Source organism: Manis javanica, chromosome 1, assembly GCF_040802235.1.
Source record: "Manis javanica isolate MJ-LG chromosome 1, MJ_LKY, whole genome shotgun sequence".
Lineage (NCBI taxonomy): Eukaryota > Metazoa > Chordata > Mammalia > Pholidota > Manidae > Manis > Manis javanica.
The window spans coordinates 204,030,685-204,051,019 of NC_133156.1; the positions used below are offsets into that span (position 1 = coordinate 204,030,685).

The 20,335-nt window shown below is 39.8% G+C and overlaps 2 protein-coding genes across 3 annotated transcripts in view; one reads left to right on the plus strand and one right to left on the minus strand.

The window, feature by feature from the left end:
- FBXO11 (F-box protein 11) overlaps positions 1-1,348 on the plus strand; it is a 105,807-nt gene extending 104,459 nt beyond the window's left edge. Inside the window, exon 23 of the mRNA XM_037024441.2 lies at positions 23-1,348. Within this exon, the coding sequence (XP_036880336.1) occupies positions 23-152 (130 nt within the window). The 3' untranslated portion in view covers positions 153-1,348. The remainder of the gene's footprint in view (positions 1-22) is intronic.
- MSH6 (mutS homolog 6) lies at positions 1,315-20,092 on the minus strand. Of its 2 annotated transcripts, XM_017655236.3 has the most exons (10): positions 19,714-20,092; positions 11,762-11,967; positions 9,330-9,496; positions 5,652-8,196; positions 4,034-4,299; positions 2,848-2,965; positions 2,479-2,568; positions 1,879-2,033; positions 1,588-1,787; positions 1,315-1,485 (listed from the first exon to the last, which is right to left on the minus strand). In XM_017655236.3, the coding sequence occupies exons 1-10, from the start codon at positions 19,971-19,973 to the stop codon at positions 1,404-1,406; spliced, it is 4,089 nt and encodes a 1,362-aa protein (XP_017510725.3). In that variant the 5' UTR covers positions 19,974-20,092; the 3' UTR covers positions 1,315-1,403. The 2 variants fall into 2 exon arrangements, with proteins under 2 accessions (XP_017510725.3, XP_073069579.1); XM_073213478.1 differs by lacking the exons at positions 9,330-9,496; positions 11,762-11,967 and having other exon boundaries at positions 19,714-19,911.
- Between the last annotated feature and the right edge of the window lie 243 nt (positions 20,093-20,335).

Consider the following 20,335-nt stretch of genomic DNA (forward strand, 5'->3'; position numbering starts at 1 on the left):
TTGGGTTTTCATTTTGCTTTAGGTTTTTCTGTGACTGTGGTGCTGGAACACTGTCTAATCCCTGTACATTAGCTGGTGAGCCTACACATGATACAGATACACTATATGACTCTGCTCCACCTATAGAATCTAATACATTGCAGCACAACTGAATTCCTTCCCTAAAGAAAAAGTCCTGCCATTCTAACATCATAACTTAGAACATTTTTTTTGGAAGAAGATTTAAAACTTTTGCCCATGCTACAGGAAGAGACTGTATTAAAAATGGATACACGAGGTCAGTTGACACTATGAAGCTCAAGCTACCAAAAAGAAAGTGGCAATATATTGACTCAGGATCTCAAAGCTGGGTGTTTTAGCATTACTGTGTAAAGACTTTTGAAGGGACAGAAGTGAAGAAAATAAGCTGCAATTTTGTACAGATACCAACTTCTGAAAAAAGCTGGTGTTTTTACAACTAGCATTGAATGCAGTCCACTTTGCAGTAGTACTCTTCAATAGACAAGCAGCTTTGTTGCTGCCTTTATGGACATGGGTACCAATTGCTTTTGTAATATGGTAAAAATGTGAGCTAGCACTTCTGCATTTCTTTCGATTTTTTTTAACATGTATTCAGATTGAGAAATATGATTTTAATGCTTTAATCTCATGTAGTTTTGTTTTTAATTTCAAGCAAAATCTTATTGTACTTGAATGTGCCCTGTTTTGTTAGCACACCTAGACTTGCTGTAACTGTACTCATGTCCCAGTATGTACGTTCTTTCTATGAAAGAGAAAACACTAATCTTAAATTATATCCAGCAATGTTTCTGGTATCCTTTAAGAAAAGTTAAGACTATATTTCCTTCCCTTCCCTGTGCAGCATTCAAAAAAATCACCCCTAGAAAAAGAGTGTTTTAATGAGACTTCCTAGGAAGGGATGCACTGTATAACAAAAAGTATTCTTGTAACTCAGTTTTGTGAAAGGTAAAAACTACTATGTTTTAAAGTACACTTTAGAAAGTCTCTTAAAAACAGTCCTGTATTTTAACTCTGTTCATAGTTTTTTTTTGAACAGTTAGACAAACTGCTGGAAATTAAAACAATTTCCTGCATTAAGCTGAGACAAGTATATATACAGCCCTATACAGTTTCATAGCTTTCCCCTACCCCCATTTATGTGTATTGGTGACAGTGGGTATAAACAGCCTGAAAGTGTATGCATGTACCATAACATCTAGACTTAATATATTGTGGAGTATTCAATAACCATTATGTAGAAGGTAGTTAAGAATTAAAAGGGTTTAATTTCCTAGAAAGAAAATGGAAAAATGGTCATTTTTAAAAAATAAAGTTTATTAGAGCATAATGTTGTCTGAATTTACCAACTTTGTCAAAAGTCAACCCAAAGCTTCCAATGTAGTCTATAATTGCTTAATCAAAGTCAGCAACTTATGGATAGCTTCAGCATCTACAGTCGACTTTTCACTAGCCAGGCAAACTTCCCTTAAAATAGAAAAGAAAAAGTTTTAGTTCACATTTCTTACAGTGTATCATTAATCCCTCTTATTTTAATAAATTCTGCACAGCAAAATTGTATGTAATTACCGAAACAATCGCAGTGACTGAGTCATCGTCTCGAATTCTCTTGCTTTTCTATGCCCCTTCTGAATAACCTCCTCTGGAAGATTAGCAAGCCTTGCTGCGTTAAAGCCATAGCTTTTAGGACAAGCTCCCTTAATGAATTTATAGAGGAAGGTAATCATCTCCTGGCTGGGATCTTCACATTCGTTTTCTACCATGCATGCCTTAAAAAAGAAAATATTTTGTTAGTTACGTGCTAACAATGGAAGTACCCGATTCAAAAACCTCAACAATTTTTTAATATTTTGCACCTACCATGTGTCCTAGGCGCACTGCAACATTTTGAGAATAATCTTCAACTAATGAATGGTAGTGGGTAGAAAACAGTGTACGACACTTTATATTCTCAGCAAGTTCCTTAACAACTGCATTTGCTATTGCTGTCCCATCAAATGTTGCAGTACCTCTTCCTGTCAAAGTAAAATATGCACAAATTACATTACATACTCTGCCTTATTATATACCCCAAAATGTACCTCACAAAGTACACTGGAATGGGGGGAGAAAACAATGAACAGCAGCATCAGTCACTAAATCCAACAGTATTCTATAAATAGGTCTGCTTAAGGCCCTTCGGTGGTAGTACAGTACTGCTCTGTAGCCTGGTCTTCAATTAGTTCTCCTTGAATATTCTCATTATCCCCTTATTAAGACAACTAAATTTTAGTAAGATTATGAAATTTAAAGCAAGACCTTTCGCATTATCTCTTATCTCCAACTATGGGTCTATGGCACAAAGGTAAGTTAAAAAAAAAAATACAAGTATATTTAAGAGATGTCTTTCAGAAGTTCTTCCAGAAAAAGTGTACAAATGTTTTAAAATACAGCCTTCAAATGGAAATAGTAACGTCTTACCTAATTCATCCACAAGCACCAGGGAATGTACTGTTGCATGTCTAAGTATACTGGCAGTTTCACTCAATTCAACAAAAAATGTGCTTTCACCTGAAAAAATGATGAATAGGTATTCACTTTAAGAATCCTGTAAGAGTATAACATTTTAAGACTCATAACATGATGTTCATATCATTTGGATCTATTATGAGCTACCCAGTAACACTAAAGGTTAAATCTCATTAAGAGATTATACAATTCTTAAAATACCAGAATGTCTATACCAGAAAAAAAGGCATATATAGATTTAGAGGCAGATTTTTTTAATTGCTTAAAATAGAGAAATAACTATCAAATAATAAAGCCTTGGGTGGAAAGAAAAACCCTCACCTGACATTATTCTGTCTGAAGCACCAAGTCTAGTAAACACTCTATCAATTGGTGTGAGCCTACATACTTCAGCAGGTACATAACAACCCATCTGGGCCATTACAGCTAATAGGCCAGCCTGTGAATGAGGGAGGAAAAAGTCTTTTATGACTGGTATTAAAGAACACAGGTATACATGTAGACACAGAGATCCAAGAGACAATAAGCTAATCTAATAAACACTCATCTTAAGAACCATTACATAGGAGTCAGGCACTCTAAAAAACCTCTACATACAATCTTTAAGTAGGAAAAGTAAGGCTTAGAAAGGCCAAGAGCCTTAACAGGGCTTAAATGGCCTTAAAACTTCAGAGCCTGTATATGGAACCACTATACCAGTGAGTCTCAACCCTACCTACACAGTAAATCACTTGGGAGCTCTTTAAAACTGATATCCAGAACTATCTCCACACCAAATGGACCAATTTCAGAGGATGGAAACCCACCGCCACCTCCCTGTACTACTTTGTCAAGCTCTCCAGGCAATTTTTAATGAAAAATGAAAAAAGGGTTAACTACATTATACTGCCACTGTCTAGTTAACAAAACTGGTTAAGAGAAGTTAATGCACAGGAGAGCAGGGGGTCATCAAACACTTTCTGATAAGGGCCCAATGTCTTTTGCACTTTTTTACAACCCTTTAAAAATGTAAAGGCCATGTCCAGTTCAATTGGCTGGCTAACCACTTGTGTAAAAGAAAGACTAATCTTTTAATTATCTTCCCCAAAAGCAGCTCTCAATAGTTAGTAGAAGTCATGAATTTTACTTGCTTTCCTATCAGTAAGTCTACCATGGTTCAGCTAAAAAGGGTTCCCTACAATGGAAATCTAAAGGCAGACCTGCAATAGCAGCATACTTTTCATTCATTATGAATATATCTACCTTCTGAGGAATTCAATCAAGTCATAGAGTTTGTACAGAAATCATTTCCTGAAATGCCCCCCCCCCAACCTGTTTCATGCCTACTTCCCCTAACAGGCAGACATTTGAACAATGAGGTAAATTCGTTTCTCAATTTTCTAACACAAGGGGCTTCCCTTTGCTTCCTCAGTGACTGAATTCTATGCAATTCATGTGGTATTGGAAAAAGAATAGCTTAATATGTAATATATTCTTTATTGTAAGAAAGCCTTAAGAGTCAGTTTACCTGTCTCATGAGTGTAGATTTGCCACCCATGTTTGGTCCAGTAACAAGCACACAATAAGCTTTGCCATTTTCCTCCTCCTCTTCCTCACAGCCTATTAAAATGTCATTAGGAATAAAGTCATCTCCAAAAAAAGTCTTTGTAATGCAGGGATGGCGTGATCCTTTAAGGTCTAAGAAGGGGGGAGTGTCTTCTGGAAAGAGAATTACTGGGCGACACATAGGGCCATCACCCCCTCGACTGTAGTCAGCCAGGCACAATAAGACATCTGTTGAAGAAAAGGTAAAACTGAAGTATTGTCATTATAAGATCTCTTTATAAGCCCAAAGACCCAGCTTCTACCAATAATGCTTTTTCAAAGGAGGTGGTATTTCTACTACTTGCTTTTAAGACACAGCAGTTTTTCTCAAACAGGTACTCTAGTTAGTGACATCATTATCATTAACTGTAATACATAAAATGCTTTGTTAATGTACTCATTAACTGACAATGAGTCATTACCCTAACTGTTCTAATGTGCCTGTGTTCATTATAGCACTTGTAGTGAAACGAGAAATAACTTTCAATTTCAGCTCAAGAATCTCTCCCCTTCAAGTAAGACTTAAGTCTCCTAACATCTGAACCAGAGAAATGCCAAGGGGAAGCTAAGAGATACAGGAGTGTGATGCTATAATGATCTTGTATGTGACATAATCCTGGAGCTAACACTTTGTAGAAGAGAATCCAACAATAGGGACACTGATCTATAAAACAATCTTAAGAGGAAACTGAATTCACCTATTTCAACATCTCTGCTGAGGGAAGACTTTATAAATTACCCACCAAATTGTTTGAAGCTATGTTGATTTAAAGAATACATGTGGCACACTCAAAACAGAAGATGCTGTTCTATTCTGTAGAGTTGTCTGTACAACTGTGTTCAGATCAAAATAGTGTTACAAATTGGGATAAACTATGGTTGCTAATATTTTTTTTAAAAGCCTAATAAATAAAATGGCAAAGGCTCAAAAATTTAAAGAAAAACAAAATTAACTTATGAAGCTGAAAAGGCTACCAAATTACAAAGACAAGTACTGGAGCTCTTAGAAATCAACTGTAGGAAAGGAAGTTTGATAGTCTGAGCAAAGAGAGAAAATGGGAGATTAAATCTTGGAAAATATGCACATAGAAACCCACTGGAATACAAAAAAAATGCCTGAATGTTACAATAAAACTAAAGAAGTGACCAGTCAAGGGATAGTTTTAAAATCAGTGTACAAAAAATAGTAGCTTAAAAACAGTATTTATTGAATACTAAAAATTCAACTGAAAAGGAAATTTGCTCTAGAATAGAGGTTGCTTCATTAAATGCACTAGAAGTCTTTTATCAACCCTTTGCTCAGTTATTCAAGACTAAAGTCGAAAGGCTGAGTTTCCAGTAAAGAACTTAAATTGCTATGAGTGACCCAGGCATTTTGCCTACTGAGGCTGCAAGTCACGTACTTTTCCAAATATATGCTTTGTGGTGTTTAGGTATATGCCTCAATGGGGACTCTCCAGTGGACTTACATCTCATTGCACAGCTGAAACTCAGGGCATCGCTAACCAAAGCCCTAGAAATAAGCTTATTGAAAGCCTTACCTAACACTGCGATGCACTCTACAGCAGACTGCCAGTCCTTGTAATTTTTATCAAAGTTATAGAATAGTCGCCGCATACAGTCCTTCAATGACACATCTCTCCGTTCTTCAGCATTTATCAGATTTGCCAACTTCTTCTCAATAGTTTTGGTCCAGTATCGTTTACAGCCCTTCTTGGTGGATTTCAACTCATATTCTTCTGGCAAATTACGGGTGATGAAATTCTCTGGAATTTCCAACTGGTAACGGTTCCTACCGATCCCCCAATAGACTATGGTCCTACAGCCAATTCGACTGCGCTGTTTCTCCAAGTATTCCAGGAGGCTCTGTTCATTTTCTCTTATGTCAGCAAGAGCCTGGTCATAATCCACATCAAATCCTGCTTTGGGAGTAATGAGTCCAGTCTTTCGAGCCTTTTCATGATCAAAGGCTGTATCCCATCGGTTCAATTCTACAGTCAAATCAGGGAACCGGCCTTCAGGATTTTTTGTCTTCAGAGTAATAACCTGCTTAAGTATTTTAGACTTAAAGTCATCAACAACTTCTTCCATAATCTCTATAATTGTACATACTGCTTTGAATCCTTCTAGAGCAGAAAGAAAATCAATTATCTTTTTTTTGCTGTATGTCGTTTCTTCATACATTATAGCCCTGCTATCTGGGTGGTTCTGGCTCTTGAGGGGAGACCCAACATTATGAATTTTACTTAGTAGCCTCTCAAGGTCTGGAAGCTTTTTTAGAAGGTCTACAACCTCAGAGATTTTGTCAGGCACAAGCATGAGGTCTTCTATGGCATCCAGACGATCATTGATAGCATAAGGGTTACAGAGTGGGGCACAAAGCCATTGCTTTAGGAGCCGCTTACCAAAAGGAGTATGGCAAGTATCAATCTTCTCTAGCAGAGTTCCTTCGGTAGAACCATTCGTGCCATTCAGAAAAATCTCCAAGTTGTTCAGTGTTACAGCATCTAGCACCATTCGTTGATTGGCTTTAGCAAAAACAGCACCAGGTCTTGTACCACTGACCATGCCAGAATCCAAGGGACTATATTCTTCAAAATTAGCCATTGATAAAAGCTCTTGATCAATAAGGCATTTTTTGAGGTAGAAGACACAACCACCTAGAGCAGAGAGGGCCAATTCACTTTTCTCTCCTGGTGTCAACCCAAGAGAATCAGACTCTGATGTCATGCCTCTAAGCACTTGGGGCAACATCACCCCATTTTTCTCATTTAACTTTTCTGTAAAATACCCTTCTTCAAGGAGAGTTCTCAAAGTTTTGACTGCATCCCAAAACTGGGAGCCTGGTATCAGGCCTTCCTGAAGAGAAGAGGATAATGAGCCCTTCAGAACCATCTTCGTTTCTGCTGAGAGACTGCCTTTCTCAAACAAGACTTGCACTGGAGGATAATGTGCCACTAGAGTCCTAAACCTGGAACAATGGCGGTCATCTGAAAACTGACCTATGAAAAATTTGCCCAGTGAAGTATCAACAAAGCACACACCATACACTCGAGTGTGGCCAGAACAATCTTCCTCCTTTTCCTTGAGGCTAAGAAGATATTTGCTGTAGTTCTCAGAGGGGTCACCTTCCAGCACACTGTAGGTCTGCGTGCCCTTCGTTATGACCCTACAGATTTCCCTCCTCACTACTCTATCATACTTAGATATGTGTGCCATCTTTCGGCATCGTGCCTCCATCATTTCCGGGGTCTCAGTCTGTTCCACTCGTGCTACTTTATAGCCTTTCTGGACCAGGGAATCTGAGTATCGGCCAAATCCAATTTCAGGGAAACCAGAATGAGCCCAGTTGCCTTTCATGAATACCAGCCCTAATTCACTGACTCCAACAAGAGCATCCATGTGATACAGCTCATAAAATTTCCCCACCTTATAAAATATAACAAGATCAAAGTTTTGAGATTTAATTTGCCACCACTTTCTCATGCCAGGAGTACAGGAATTAAGGAAATCCTCAGGCACGTGGAGTGTAGATGCATCAAAATCAGGGTGATCAGGACGCCTCCTGTGCACATCTCTTCTCTTTTCCTCTTTAAGCCATTCTAAAGTTTCGTGATACCAGATAGTGGGGCGACTACTGTCATCACATCCTCCACTAATGAGGGCTTGGGAGTCAGAATTTTGAGAGGCAGAAAAAGCACTCAAAGTACTCTTGGTTTCTGATGAAATGCCAGTTGCTCGTTTGGTGGCTAAGGACATTTCCTTCTTTGAACTTTTCTTTTTCAGGGAGCCATTTCCAGTCACCATTCTCCTCCGCTTTGGAGCAACTTTGACAGCTCTGTCTAGGCCTTCACTGTCACTGTCCCCTACTCCACTGCTTATTTCATCACTGCTTCCTTCCTCCTTTGCATCTGGCTTGAATTCCACATCTGAGCCACCAATGTCACTCTCAGAGTCTGATATGACCCTTCGTTTTTTTGTTTGACGGCTACTACGCCTAGATCCTTGCACCTTAGGTGGCACTTCCTCTTCACTCTCAATTTCATCATCTTCTCCACTCTTATCTGATGCATCAGTTGCACCTACCTAGAAGGCAAGGAAAATTTATTTAAAAACAAAGGAGAATTTGGAAAATGTCAGCATGCTGGAACTTCATATATCAAGAGAAGAACCCACCTCCAGAAAGATAACATATTTTCTTTCTTAAGAAATATCAATTTCAGTTTCAGCTAACATTGAAGCAAGTATCACTACAGCATTAAGTGATTCTGTCCTATACAATAGTGATAAAGTTATTAGCATGACTACAGGTGATTCCTCATTCACAGTCAGCTATGGAAATAACTTTAAATTGCTCTTATCTTTCTTCTATCTCTCCTCCTACAGATGGTCATATTATGAAGTTTACTCTTTCTTTAGTGTAATATTGGTTCTAGTTCTTACACTTCTATAAACCAGTTCTATCTTGGACAAAACACATTCCCATATAGATCTCCCTCACATGTATAGGATGAGACTAAATGATCTCTGTAGTTATCATCCAATTCTAAACCTCTGGCTAATGTTATGATTCCTGGTCAAAAATAAGATTCAAAAAATTCATTTCTATTAAAATACCATAACTTGCTTATTCCCTATCTATAAGATGAGAATAAAACATAAAATCAAACTTGGTTACTTACATAGATGAATCTCTCTTAAGCACACAGCTCATTAATTTACTAAATTGGAGAATAATGACCATGTTTGGTTTAAGTGAACCAATTATTTGTTCATTTCCTTAGCAGGATTTAATTCACTTATATATGACCATCAACATTTGAAACCAAGGTTTTATTTCAAAGTTCTTCAACCTCTATTCTTATCAATCCAAATACCAGAGGTATTAAGAGCATAAAACTGGGTAATTAATTTCCAGGGCCTGACCACACCCTCACATAGCTTACTACCAGACACCATGACCAATTTTACCAACATGTCCTTCCTGTCCCTAGGTCACTGCTTATTATCTTACAGCATGTGTCCTCCAGCAGGCTGGATGAAAACGGCTGCTCAGTCTAAGTGATCTAACTTCATTTAGTCCAGGGAAGTACAAACTTATGAGTGTTTAAGTACTAAAGTGAATATAAAATGCAACTGTATATAAATTAAGACTGTTTCACTTTAATATGCACCCCCTTTTCATTACTCCCCTAACAGAACTGTTTCTAGTGTCCCACCTCCGTCTCTTCCTCCTCTGGTTCTGAGGGCTCATCACACACTGCCAACTCGAGCCTCTTAATCTTGTCTTTATTCAAGGCTTCATCTGCACGTTGCATTGCTCTGAGTATTTCAGGCTTTTCACTATAAAAATGACCTCCTTTCTGGGCCTCCTTCGATTTTGAACCTAAAAGAATATGTATGGTATTTATAAAGAGCTGATGGCAGGGTAGTTGTCTCAACCGACACTTGTCATAATGAACAAGAATGACATGAAGTATAATTTTTAATGCCTATTTCTGATTGACAGATCAATAAAGCTCACAAGAAAGGAGTTTTCAGGGAAAAACTACCAGTGAAATTGACATTACCTATTTCACCTGGGTCACCCAGGATCACTTAAGTCTGTCTTCTAATAACCTGGCACTATGGCCCTAGACAGGTTAAAGCACACCTTTTTATGTGAGGCATGAGATGTAAAAAGAGTTTGTTTAGACTCCCTTTTTAAAATAAAATTACTTCAGAAGGGAAAGTTATTAAATGATATTAAAATAAGTTTTGCCCCCAAGGCAGGCAGACAGGATATAATAGAAAAAAACAAAAACTCTATGAGTTAAGTAACTCATGTCAAACTTTGAAGGTTAAATTTTTTTCCCAAAATAGTTGCATCAAAATGTCTTACTCTGCTTTAAAGTGAAACTCTTCCTTTATTCATTTCATTTTAAAAAGCTGTAATACGCTGATGGACAGTGACTGTAGTGGGGTGTGAGGGGGGGACTTGGTGAGGAGGGGAGCCTGGTAAACATAGTGTTCTTCATGTAATTGTAGATTGATAGCAAAAATAAAATAATAAAAAATAAAAAAATAAGATAAAATAAAAAGCTGTAATAGTAAATGACATTTCCATCCACTGACAAAAGATTAGATGCATATCACAAGTCTGATGATACAAAATTGTTCTTTTCTAGAGGTTAACTAGGAGTGTCTGCTCTCTCCTTCTGTCCAAATATAATTATAATAAGCATGAATTTGTCTAATTTTAAGATCCAAACATTACATTTCTTTCTGTATCCTAAAATAGGACATCCTGAATTCCCATGAAATTAGCAACTTTTATGGACTGCCTAAAATAAAGGTGCTATTTCCCATCTAAAAAACTGAAAAGCTATAAATTTCAACAAAATGCTTGCAGGGTGGCTCCTGAACTTTTTCTGAAATGTCTGTTAAAGCGCTACTCATCCCCCACTTATCTAGTGATCATCTTCATTCCCAAAAGGAACCCTGACGCAAACTACAATTCTCAGACAGACTAGAAAAATTGGGGGCAGGGGGGTGGGGAGAGATTCTGATTTATTCATATACAGGTATTGCAACAATCTGGCAATTTAAAGGGCAAAGAGCACTACATACAGGGGTGACGTTATAAAATAATGACAAAATAAATGTAAACTTTTTTTTATCTTTTTAAAGTGATTTTGCCAAAGCTTTGTTTAGAATCTCAAAATTAGTCCTGGAAAAAGACCTCTTATCTGCACAACTCTCTTATGAATAAACAGTATCAGAAAGCAAGTTACTTTGGTTGGCCAAGATTACACAGCCAATTAGTGGAGAAGATGGAACCAAATTTCCTGATTCTCTTCCTATCCTGGCATATCAGATTTCTATGTAGACTTAACTTTCTTTAGTGTGCCCACCCCACAAGACAGGCCAACAGCCATGATTCTCAGAGATATCTGGCAAACTGACTGATGACCTCTGTTTTGATTCCCAAGTAACATCCGAGCCTTGAAAGTCTGAGGATAATGGGCAAGGACTTGTCCGTGCTCAAGTGTAAAAGCACTGTATCCTGCAGTCACACTCTGCATGCACTATGCAATTCACGAGACTGATAAGGGCACCAAGCCCAAGTGAAGCCACACATACAGGACTGATGTCAGTGACAAGTAACACTGGACCTGGGAAGAGAAGTTAAGGTTCCAGAAGTCTAATGCGAAACTCAACTCAGATGTGCTTGTAGATAAAAGATTTTGAAGGCCCGGTAGCATGTGGTCTCCATCTGTCTTAGCAAATGCCACTATCTATATGCTGTGTATCCTCACCACACTGCCTTTCTTTTGGATCCTTTAAGATAGGGACACTAATTAATTTACCCTTTTCCTGTCTGAATTTGTGTTTTGGTCCAAATCATTGAGATCCAATTTTTTCTTCAAAGGTATATATTGTTGTGTCACACCCAAAGGACAGAAATAGAAATTCCACTCCACACCACAAACTGGCTGACAACCAGCTGCATCTAAGCCTTTTCCCATGCTAGAGCTTTCCCCCACACCACTCCTGCAATTTATTGGAGTAAAATACACTTAATTTCACTTTATGGGAGACACTGACTCTTGCGCTCCTGTGCATGCACTCTCTCCCATACACTCTAACACACTGCAGAGGGACTCCTTACCTGTATACGGCTTTAATAGCCTTTTGCTAACCCAGCCCCTTGTTGGGCTGTCATCAAAAAACTGTACATGAACTCGAACAGACTTAGACTTGCCCTTCTCACGGATGAATGTTCCATCAAAAGGGTGGTTGTAAACCAAACAAGGCCACCAAGGGTAACCCTCCATCTTGGCCCAAACCAAATCGCCTGGTGAGAAGTCACAAGAACTGTTGCCAAAAGGAAATACAAACCTGGTTAATATTTGGTTAAGTTGCATTACAGGCAATTACGTACAAGTAAACAATTACAAGGAAGGCATAAGACTTCTTTGATGTCTTCTGGCATTAAAATTCAAACTAGAAATTCTAGAATTATCTTTTGAAAATCAGATGTTTAAATCTTTTAAAAAATATCAAATATCAGAATGCTTATTTATTAAAGCAAAGGCAAAGAATGAATTCTGGTATTACGGTGATATACTACTCAATCGTTCAAAGTTTAAAATGTAATTTGGGGAGAATACTGATGGCAAAAAAAAAAGACAGAGACTCATTGTACATGCATTGTACAAATCAAACCTATACTGCTGCAATATGGTATATACCAAGAACAGGATCTGACCCACAGCATTAACAAACCACCACGCATATCAACTCTGTAATTTGCTAATTATATTAAATATTACATCATTAGGCTTTGCCTTGCAATCTATTTCCAGTTAATCTCCTATGTATTTTAAACACTCCAAAAGCTATCTACCCACCTGTCCCTAAAAATCTAGCGTCATGGAAAAACTCAACAGGTAAGTGTGTTATATGCCCAAAATAAATGAGTACATATGCCTATGGTTTCAAAAGCAAATATTCAACCTTCACAAAAACTAATTTAGGCCTGAAAGTTTTCTGAGACAGGGAGAGGAGGGAGTGAAGAATCTAGCTAACAGACTACAACTAGAGTCCCTGGTGATGGGCCACAATGGCTGATAAATTCTGCTCAAGTACTATATACCAAGATTCTAAACCTGCTTGAAGGTTTCCGCTTAACTACAAAAGTAAAACAAGTACATTACAAACCAGAATATTTTAAGAGTAGTAATCACTAGTCAATTAAAGCCACCTTTATTCAGACCCTATCAGGAAATTAAACTATTCCTTTCTTCAAAAAATATGACTTACAGAAACCCCTATGCTAGACAATTAATTAGAGGAGAAGAAAGGAAGTATGACAGGGGCTAGTGCTTGGCTCAAGGGCCTTTATGGTACATTCATTCTTCTCAACTCAAAGTAATCTACAGCAACCTTTGATTATACAGCCAACCTTTGAATGATGTGGGGGCAGGGGGAGGTTAGGGTGGAGGTTTAGTTAGGTGCACCGACCCCTCACAGTCAAAAATCACCCTTCACAGTCAAAAATCAGAGTTTAACTTTTCCATCCCCAAAACTTAAATAGCCTACTGTTGACCAGAAGCCTTACCGATAACATAAAACAGTTAATATGTATTCTGTGTTATATCATATACTGTATTATAATAAAGTAAGCTAAAAAAGACGTTGTCTCTAATCTCCATCATTTTTTCCAATACACTTATTGGAAAAAAAATCTGCATGTAAGTAGACACAAGCAGTTCAAACCTATGTGGTTCAGGGCTCAACTGTATAAAAACACTATTAGTTCTGAGTCTGACCTCAGAGGGTAACTTTTAGAAGACTGGCCAACCAGAGCAAATACTTTTGTCAATGAGTATGTCTTCCCAGAGAAAGCATATTTCTGGCTATACAGTCCTGAAACATCAAGGTTCAATCTTTGTGTTGCCTAAGGCAGATTTCTCTGAATGGGGTGGGAAGGTTACGGAAAGGGATACACCATATGTTAGACTTGGCTGCCCTTCTTAAGGGCAACTAAATCCCCTTGGAGATGGAGTTGTGGTAAGAATGTGGTGTGTACATAGCAAACCTTAATCCCATTGCTGGCTAGTTTGAGGCAGTTCCTCCCTTGTGTACTGATTATTTAATAATCTCTAGGTGAGCCCTGAGGCTGAGCAGTATGGCTTGAGGTTTACTAACGTTCATGGTTTGTAAAGCTGAAAGTAAGTATTTTTTTTTTTACCTGTGTGGACTGTGCTATATGGAGGGTAAGGACTAAAGAAGAACTCAACTGGACACCAGCTATTTCATTACATATGTCAGTCACAAATCTCAAGAACAACAGTAGTGCATCAGGAGAATGCACATCTTGGTGGTACATTTTAAGTTCAAGGGAGCAGGATGCCCCAAACCCAGTGGAATTCTACTTTGCCTGGTTCAGGGCAACACAGCAGGTATCTCAGCTATCTGAGGGACTCCCAGAGAAAATGACTAGATCACAATTCTTGGGCAAAAAATATGAGATGGCCATACCTGTCTTGTGAAATTCCTTTCTATCCTCAAGTTTCTGACTGAGACCCAAGACAAGCGGGAAGATTTTTAGTTTTATACCTATAACTGTACTACATAATAAAAGTTTGAACATGAATAAGTTATAACGTCTTTAAATTTCTTTGAAAGGCAGTGTGCATCCTCACTAGAGAAAAAAATGTGTAAAAAGCTAATTTAAAAACTTAGTTTTTAAATAAACCTATTATCAGAAAAGCTAAAATGAACTGTTCAAGTTAACCTGGACTGTTAAAACAAAAACTTGTTTTTCAGCTTCTCATTATCCTCAATATAACCATACACTTATAGAATCTTACACACAACCTAACTTCTCCACTGTTAAGTATTTTACACTATAAAATACTAAAATTAAAAAGATCAGTAATATGCAAGTTTCCTCTAATGCTAACTTTAAAATTCGGGCCCAGTAAACAGTGGCTTCCAGCCAAAAAGAGAAATTAGGCAGGTAATAAAATACATAGTGTAATAAAACTAAATATTTTAAACATTTCTCAAAACTTTACTTAATGCTAACAAAGAAATTCTTTAAATCTGTTTTTTGGGTGCAAACTTTAATTCTTCAAAGGTCATTTAAGCTCTTACCTTTAGTAGTTGTGCATTTTCCAAAGAATGCCAAAATATAAGGAACATATACTCTAATCCATTCAAATATTCAGATTTTTCTACCAACACTTAAGACTGTATTTTAAAATACATAAACTTAATATAAGCATGAAATCACAGTTGGAATGTGCTATTTCAATACCTGCATTTTTCATACATTGGTGCTTATAAGAGCCAATCTCAAAATATCACAGACATATACAACTGGCTCTACTTAAAAAATGTGAAAAGTCATAAATTAATATCACTCAATTTTAATATTTGGCTATATTTTCCAACAATCTTTAACATCTTTCTCTTTTCATATAACTAGAACTATGTTAGTAGTATTAATGACAGTCATCTAGCCCTATGCAATACAAATCCAACCTGAAAATACTTGGGCAAAAAGTCACCTCACAACTAAATACTGTATTAATTATGATGTAAAATACATTGGCTCTTCCTCAAGCCCAAGCTGAAATGCCAAAGTAAGTACTGGAATTATTTAACAATATACTTACATAAATAAGATTTAATTATGATTTTGAAAGTTTTCTTAAAACTTGAATATATCTTAAAATGTTTGATATTCTTGGGATTTTAAGGACAGTGAAAAAATATAAGAGAAAAAGCTGACTGCTCAGGAAAACAAATGTAAAGCCTTCACACAAATAAAAATAAGAAATTGCTTAGTAGAGGTAAATATACATTGTACGGATTTTAAATATTCTGCTTTAAAACCCCATTATTTTTGCTTTCTCTTTAGTCCACAACCTTGTTGTTGATTACTGATTGTGCCCCAAATTCATAATCAACATTTTTGGCCATCTACTTAAAAAAAAAAATCAAATACCAAAGCACTGCTACAATTTTCTTCTATAAACAAAACATAAACTGAGTTTGTCTAACAGAAACTTGTGCATGCAAACACTGAGTCATAACAGATGTGAAAACACTCAAACCAACTTTAGAAATCCAACTATTAGTGCTTGCACCTACTTCTGAAGGTGTACCACTCGAGTAGACTTTCCCTAACCTCAAGTAACTAAATGCAGTACTCAGAAAAGAGAAGTCATCAGCAATCGATTCCACTTTCCCGTCACACCGAGCTCCTAACCTGTGCTCTGCCCATATGCCCTTGCTTGCTTTCCCTCAGCTTGGGAATGACCTATGGCCCACCACTTATGTACTGGTGACTAATAAATCATCATCCAAAATGGCAATCTAATATGATTTCCGAAATAGTACTAAGAAAGAAACTAAAAGAAACCAGGGTTAATTCCATGCTTTGGAGCAAGGAAAACTGAGAACTGTCATCAGAATCAGTATTTTCAAAAGTTCTGAGGTCATGTTAAAAAGTTGAAAGTCAGTTTATGGTTCCCACTGACCAAATTAAGATAAAGAGCACCTTTTTAATACTTTTATCAGTGAAAACAAGTTAGGTCTGTGAAACCACGGGTTCACAGGATACTTTCTAAAATGCTTTAATCCTTACAATACTATTAGGTATACTAATATTTGGAAAATATTACTATAAATGTTTAAGTATATGAAAATTAAGAAAGGCACCGACAAGTAGGCAAACAGTTCCCTTTAATACCTTTAACTAAAGGCTCTTTAAAAAAAAGATTTGTCAGGCCTGACACTTCTTATCTGAATGAGGACAGCAAGTAGAAAGACTTATAAGACTTTTACTGTTCTTGCACTACCCATAATCAGCTGAGATGATTACCATTGAAATGAGATTGTGAAAAATAAACTAGCCAAGATTTATAATTAAAATGTGTTTTTTCTTAAACCAGATTTAAGTGGTCAGAAACCTTGTTCACAGCTCTAAATTATGATCTTACTATACAAAAAGTGTTTATTGGGAAACAGGCCCCGGAAGCGTGCACGTCCTGACTTTTCTCACTGCCATTCACTTCAAACTGATGTCATCTCAACTCTTCCTCTCATCTCCCAAAATCTATAATCACATCATCACCCACACCTCCCTACTACTCTACCACTTCCAGCTCTCTCCACTCCTCTTCTAACTCCTCTCCATCCCCACTGGCACTACCCACCCCCCATCCCCTCTCCTTTACCAAAGCAGCCTCCTAACTGGTCTCCCCCCAAACACCACACTTCAGGCGATTTCTAAAGCACCTATCTCCCCTCTGGCTTTCCTAAATAAAATCTACAGAAGTATTAACCATAGAGAAAAAGACTGACAAAACTCTACAGTCATTAACTTCTGTTCAAAAGATGTCCTAAACTGAGCAAAAAGAACAATCCACAGTGGGAAAAGATTTTTGCATCACATACTGACTAGGGGAAAGAAATAAGGGGAGAAAAAGAAAAAAAAAATTGAACATGAGCACAAGAAATATAAGACTTTTTTTTAAAGATGCTCAACTTCTATTAAAGCTTTCAACTTGCCCGCTGAAAAAAATCCAAGGCTTTGTGGCTCATCAGCCAGTTTGTGACTAGATCCCTGCATACCTTCTCCAAGGTTCCTGCCTCCTATCTTCTGTCTACCACAGTTTGCAGGACCATCTTCTTCCTGAACGAGCTTCCTAACATCCCCTTCACTAACTCCCACAGTAGCCCAGCCAACTCCTGTTCTCTGGGTTTCAGCTTAAGAGAGCTTAAACCCTACCCTGCACCATACACATACCCCTTCTAGCAAAGCACACAGAGCTTGACTCATACACTCTGAGCTCCTGTTCTGGAAATCTTTTTTTTCTTATCCTGTTCACTGTTGTATCCAGGACCCACAATGCCTAATACTATGCCTAGCATAGTAGGTACATGAACATTTGTTGAATGAAGCCCAAATATCAAGCCTAGTATCAAATGTCCCTATTTCTTGACTGCTCCGCAAACAGTCCCCACAGTAGGAGATCCAGTGTAAACAGTGCTGTGCTTACACCAGGTCTTCTGAATTGACCTCAAAAAATAAACAGTGTATGCTAGTAAATACATAAAGCACAACCATAAAATAAATGTGCCCATTAGCATGGATGCAGGAAGAATCAATTCATGTTCAAGTAAACGCTGTAACACATCGTACATCTCTCGCCATCAAAAATAATCTGTTACGGAGAATGCACAAGTAGGAGAGGAAAAATATTTTTCCCTTTACCCTTCTGAGTTGACTGAGACCCCCCTGTAATAAAAGATGGAGAAAAACAAAAGTTTATTAACATATATACCTCTGGTATTCCTGAGATACTAAGGAGAACTGAGTAACTCCAGGAAACAGCCCAGCCCAAGTCACCACTTTAAATACCGTCTGCAACTGAAGACAAAAGACGGACTGGGTGAAGTTATGGGAGGTTACTAGGAAAGAACAGTAAACAAAGGTACAGTTGTCATGCAGATTTAAGTCAGTGGCTTCTCCACGAACCACTTTTTTGTGTGTGTGCTTTAGTCATCCTCTTCTTGGTACAGAGTGGCAGACGTGCTTAACAAATGGAGATTTCCTTTATAAATGTAAATTTCCCTTATAGAAGAGTAATTTGTTTTCAGAGCTTCTCCTGTGTCTTATTTTTCCTGTTTCTCAAAAATAACCAACTGGAAATAAACTTAATGCCAAAGAAACACCTTCTGGGGAAGCGTCTCCTGTTAATCCTTGCACACTTATATGGTTAAACTGCCTGAAAGGATCGCTTAAACGAGGCAACACTATAATTGCATTTAGACTTTGATAAATCTGTAGGACATCCCAAACTCCGGCTTTTGAAATCCACTGTTCAAAATCAATAACGAAGCCCCTGATCTTGAATTCAAGTTTTTTTTCCTGAACCTGTATATCTTCATCCTTCCAAACGGCCACCATTACAATTTATGCCTAATACCTGGGATTCAGTAAATGCTAGTTTTTCAGAATGTCGCCGCCAGCTGCTCCGACGAAAGACCAGCCGCGCCCTGGAACAGCACCGAACTACCCAAAAAGCTAGGAAAACACCTCCAGACAGGCTTCCCCACGATCGCCATTAAACATCGCTGCACAAGTGCCAGATCAACGCCTAGGAAAAACTACGATGCCCCAGCCTCTCATGGAACCGTCAACAAAAGATGCGCTATTTCATTTTATAGCATTTTTCAACTTGACACTACAGTTCTACGTGGGTCGAAATCAATAACAGCTTCTGAACTTCTCGCCTGTTCTGGTTCATCCGCTGTCTACCTACAAGATGACCCCGTCGGACCCAAACATTTTCTGCTCCCACCCCGCCTCGCCCCGCCCCTCCTCACTCGGGCCAATCAGGCCCCCTAGTCTGCGGCGTGACACACCCCCGGCGCACTCAGCTCGGGGTTCAGCCCCCTCCCACGTCTCGCTCATCCCACACACCCAGGCCGAAGGCTCGCCGCCCCTATCGCGTCCTGGCGTCCGAACGTCTCCGGCCCCTCGATTCGCTATCCCAGCTAGGAAAGAGCAAGCTCCTCCTTGCATCCCACTCTCTGCAAGCCATACTCCCGGTAGCAGGCGCTCAACCTCCCGGGCAAGCATCCCTCCTTCCACCCCCTCCACTCCCGGGTAGGCACCACCCCTCCCCCGCCCTGGGGGCACAACCCGCACCAAGCAAAGCTCCTTTCTCTTCCGCCCCACCCCCAGTGCTCCCAGCTCCCTTTCTCCTCCGCACTCGAGCAGCTGGGACTCCCTCTCCACCCGCGCCCCACCCCACACCCCACCTGGCGGAACCCAGCGCCTCTCTTCCTCCTGACTGCGCGGCTCCCCTCCCCTCCAGCCCTTCTTTCCGCAGCCTATTTCCTACTACCCTGTTTACAATCTACACTCAATGCCAACAGCATATATAGCTCCTGTACCATTTCAAGCCAAATGTGTAGTTTCACCTCCTCCGAGACCAGGGCCTGGCCACGCACCCCCAGGACTTCGCGGCGAGCCTCCCTTCGCCGGGCTCCATGCGCCCCGCCGCCGCACTCCCACCTTCCGCCCACTCCCCATACCTGGCGGGGACTGCCCGCGCTGCCGCCCTCCGGAGACCTCCGTTGAGGTTCCTCGCCTCGGGCGACGGCGCGGAACCCGCCAAGGGCCCAGGCCCGTCCTCGCTCCAGACCGCATCCCCGCCGCGGGAAGGGGAGGCTCGGGTGGCGGCGGCGGCGGCAGCGCCACCGCCTTCGTCTGAGGCCCTGCCTGGCGCCTTGTTAGCATTACTCAGAGCCGGAGACTTGGGAAAGAAGCTGTACAGAGTGCTCTGTCGCGACATGGCGACGGCCGACTAGGCCCAAACGCTCTGCGGGTCTCAGCAACCACGGCCACTGTACCCACCGCGCGGAGCCTGCTGGCGGGAAATCTAGGGGGAGGTGCGCTTCGCGGGAGGAACCCTGGCCCCAACGGCCAATGGGCAGGCGCCCGGGCGTGCGCGGGAGGCGACCAGGTCGGTGCGCATCCGGCCCCGCCCCCTCGGAGCGCCACGCGACGTGAAGAGGGGAGGGGTCGGCACTCTGCGCCGGGCAGCTACCCGAGCTTCCTGTGGCCCCCCGCTTTCCGGCCCTGGGGGCCGGAACGACCGTGAGTCTGGCGCGCTCGCGCTTGGGGGCTGGTCAGGACTGGAACACCTCGGACGGA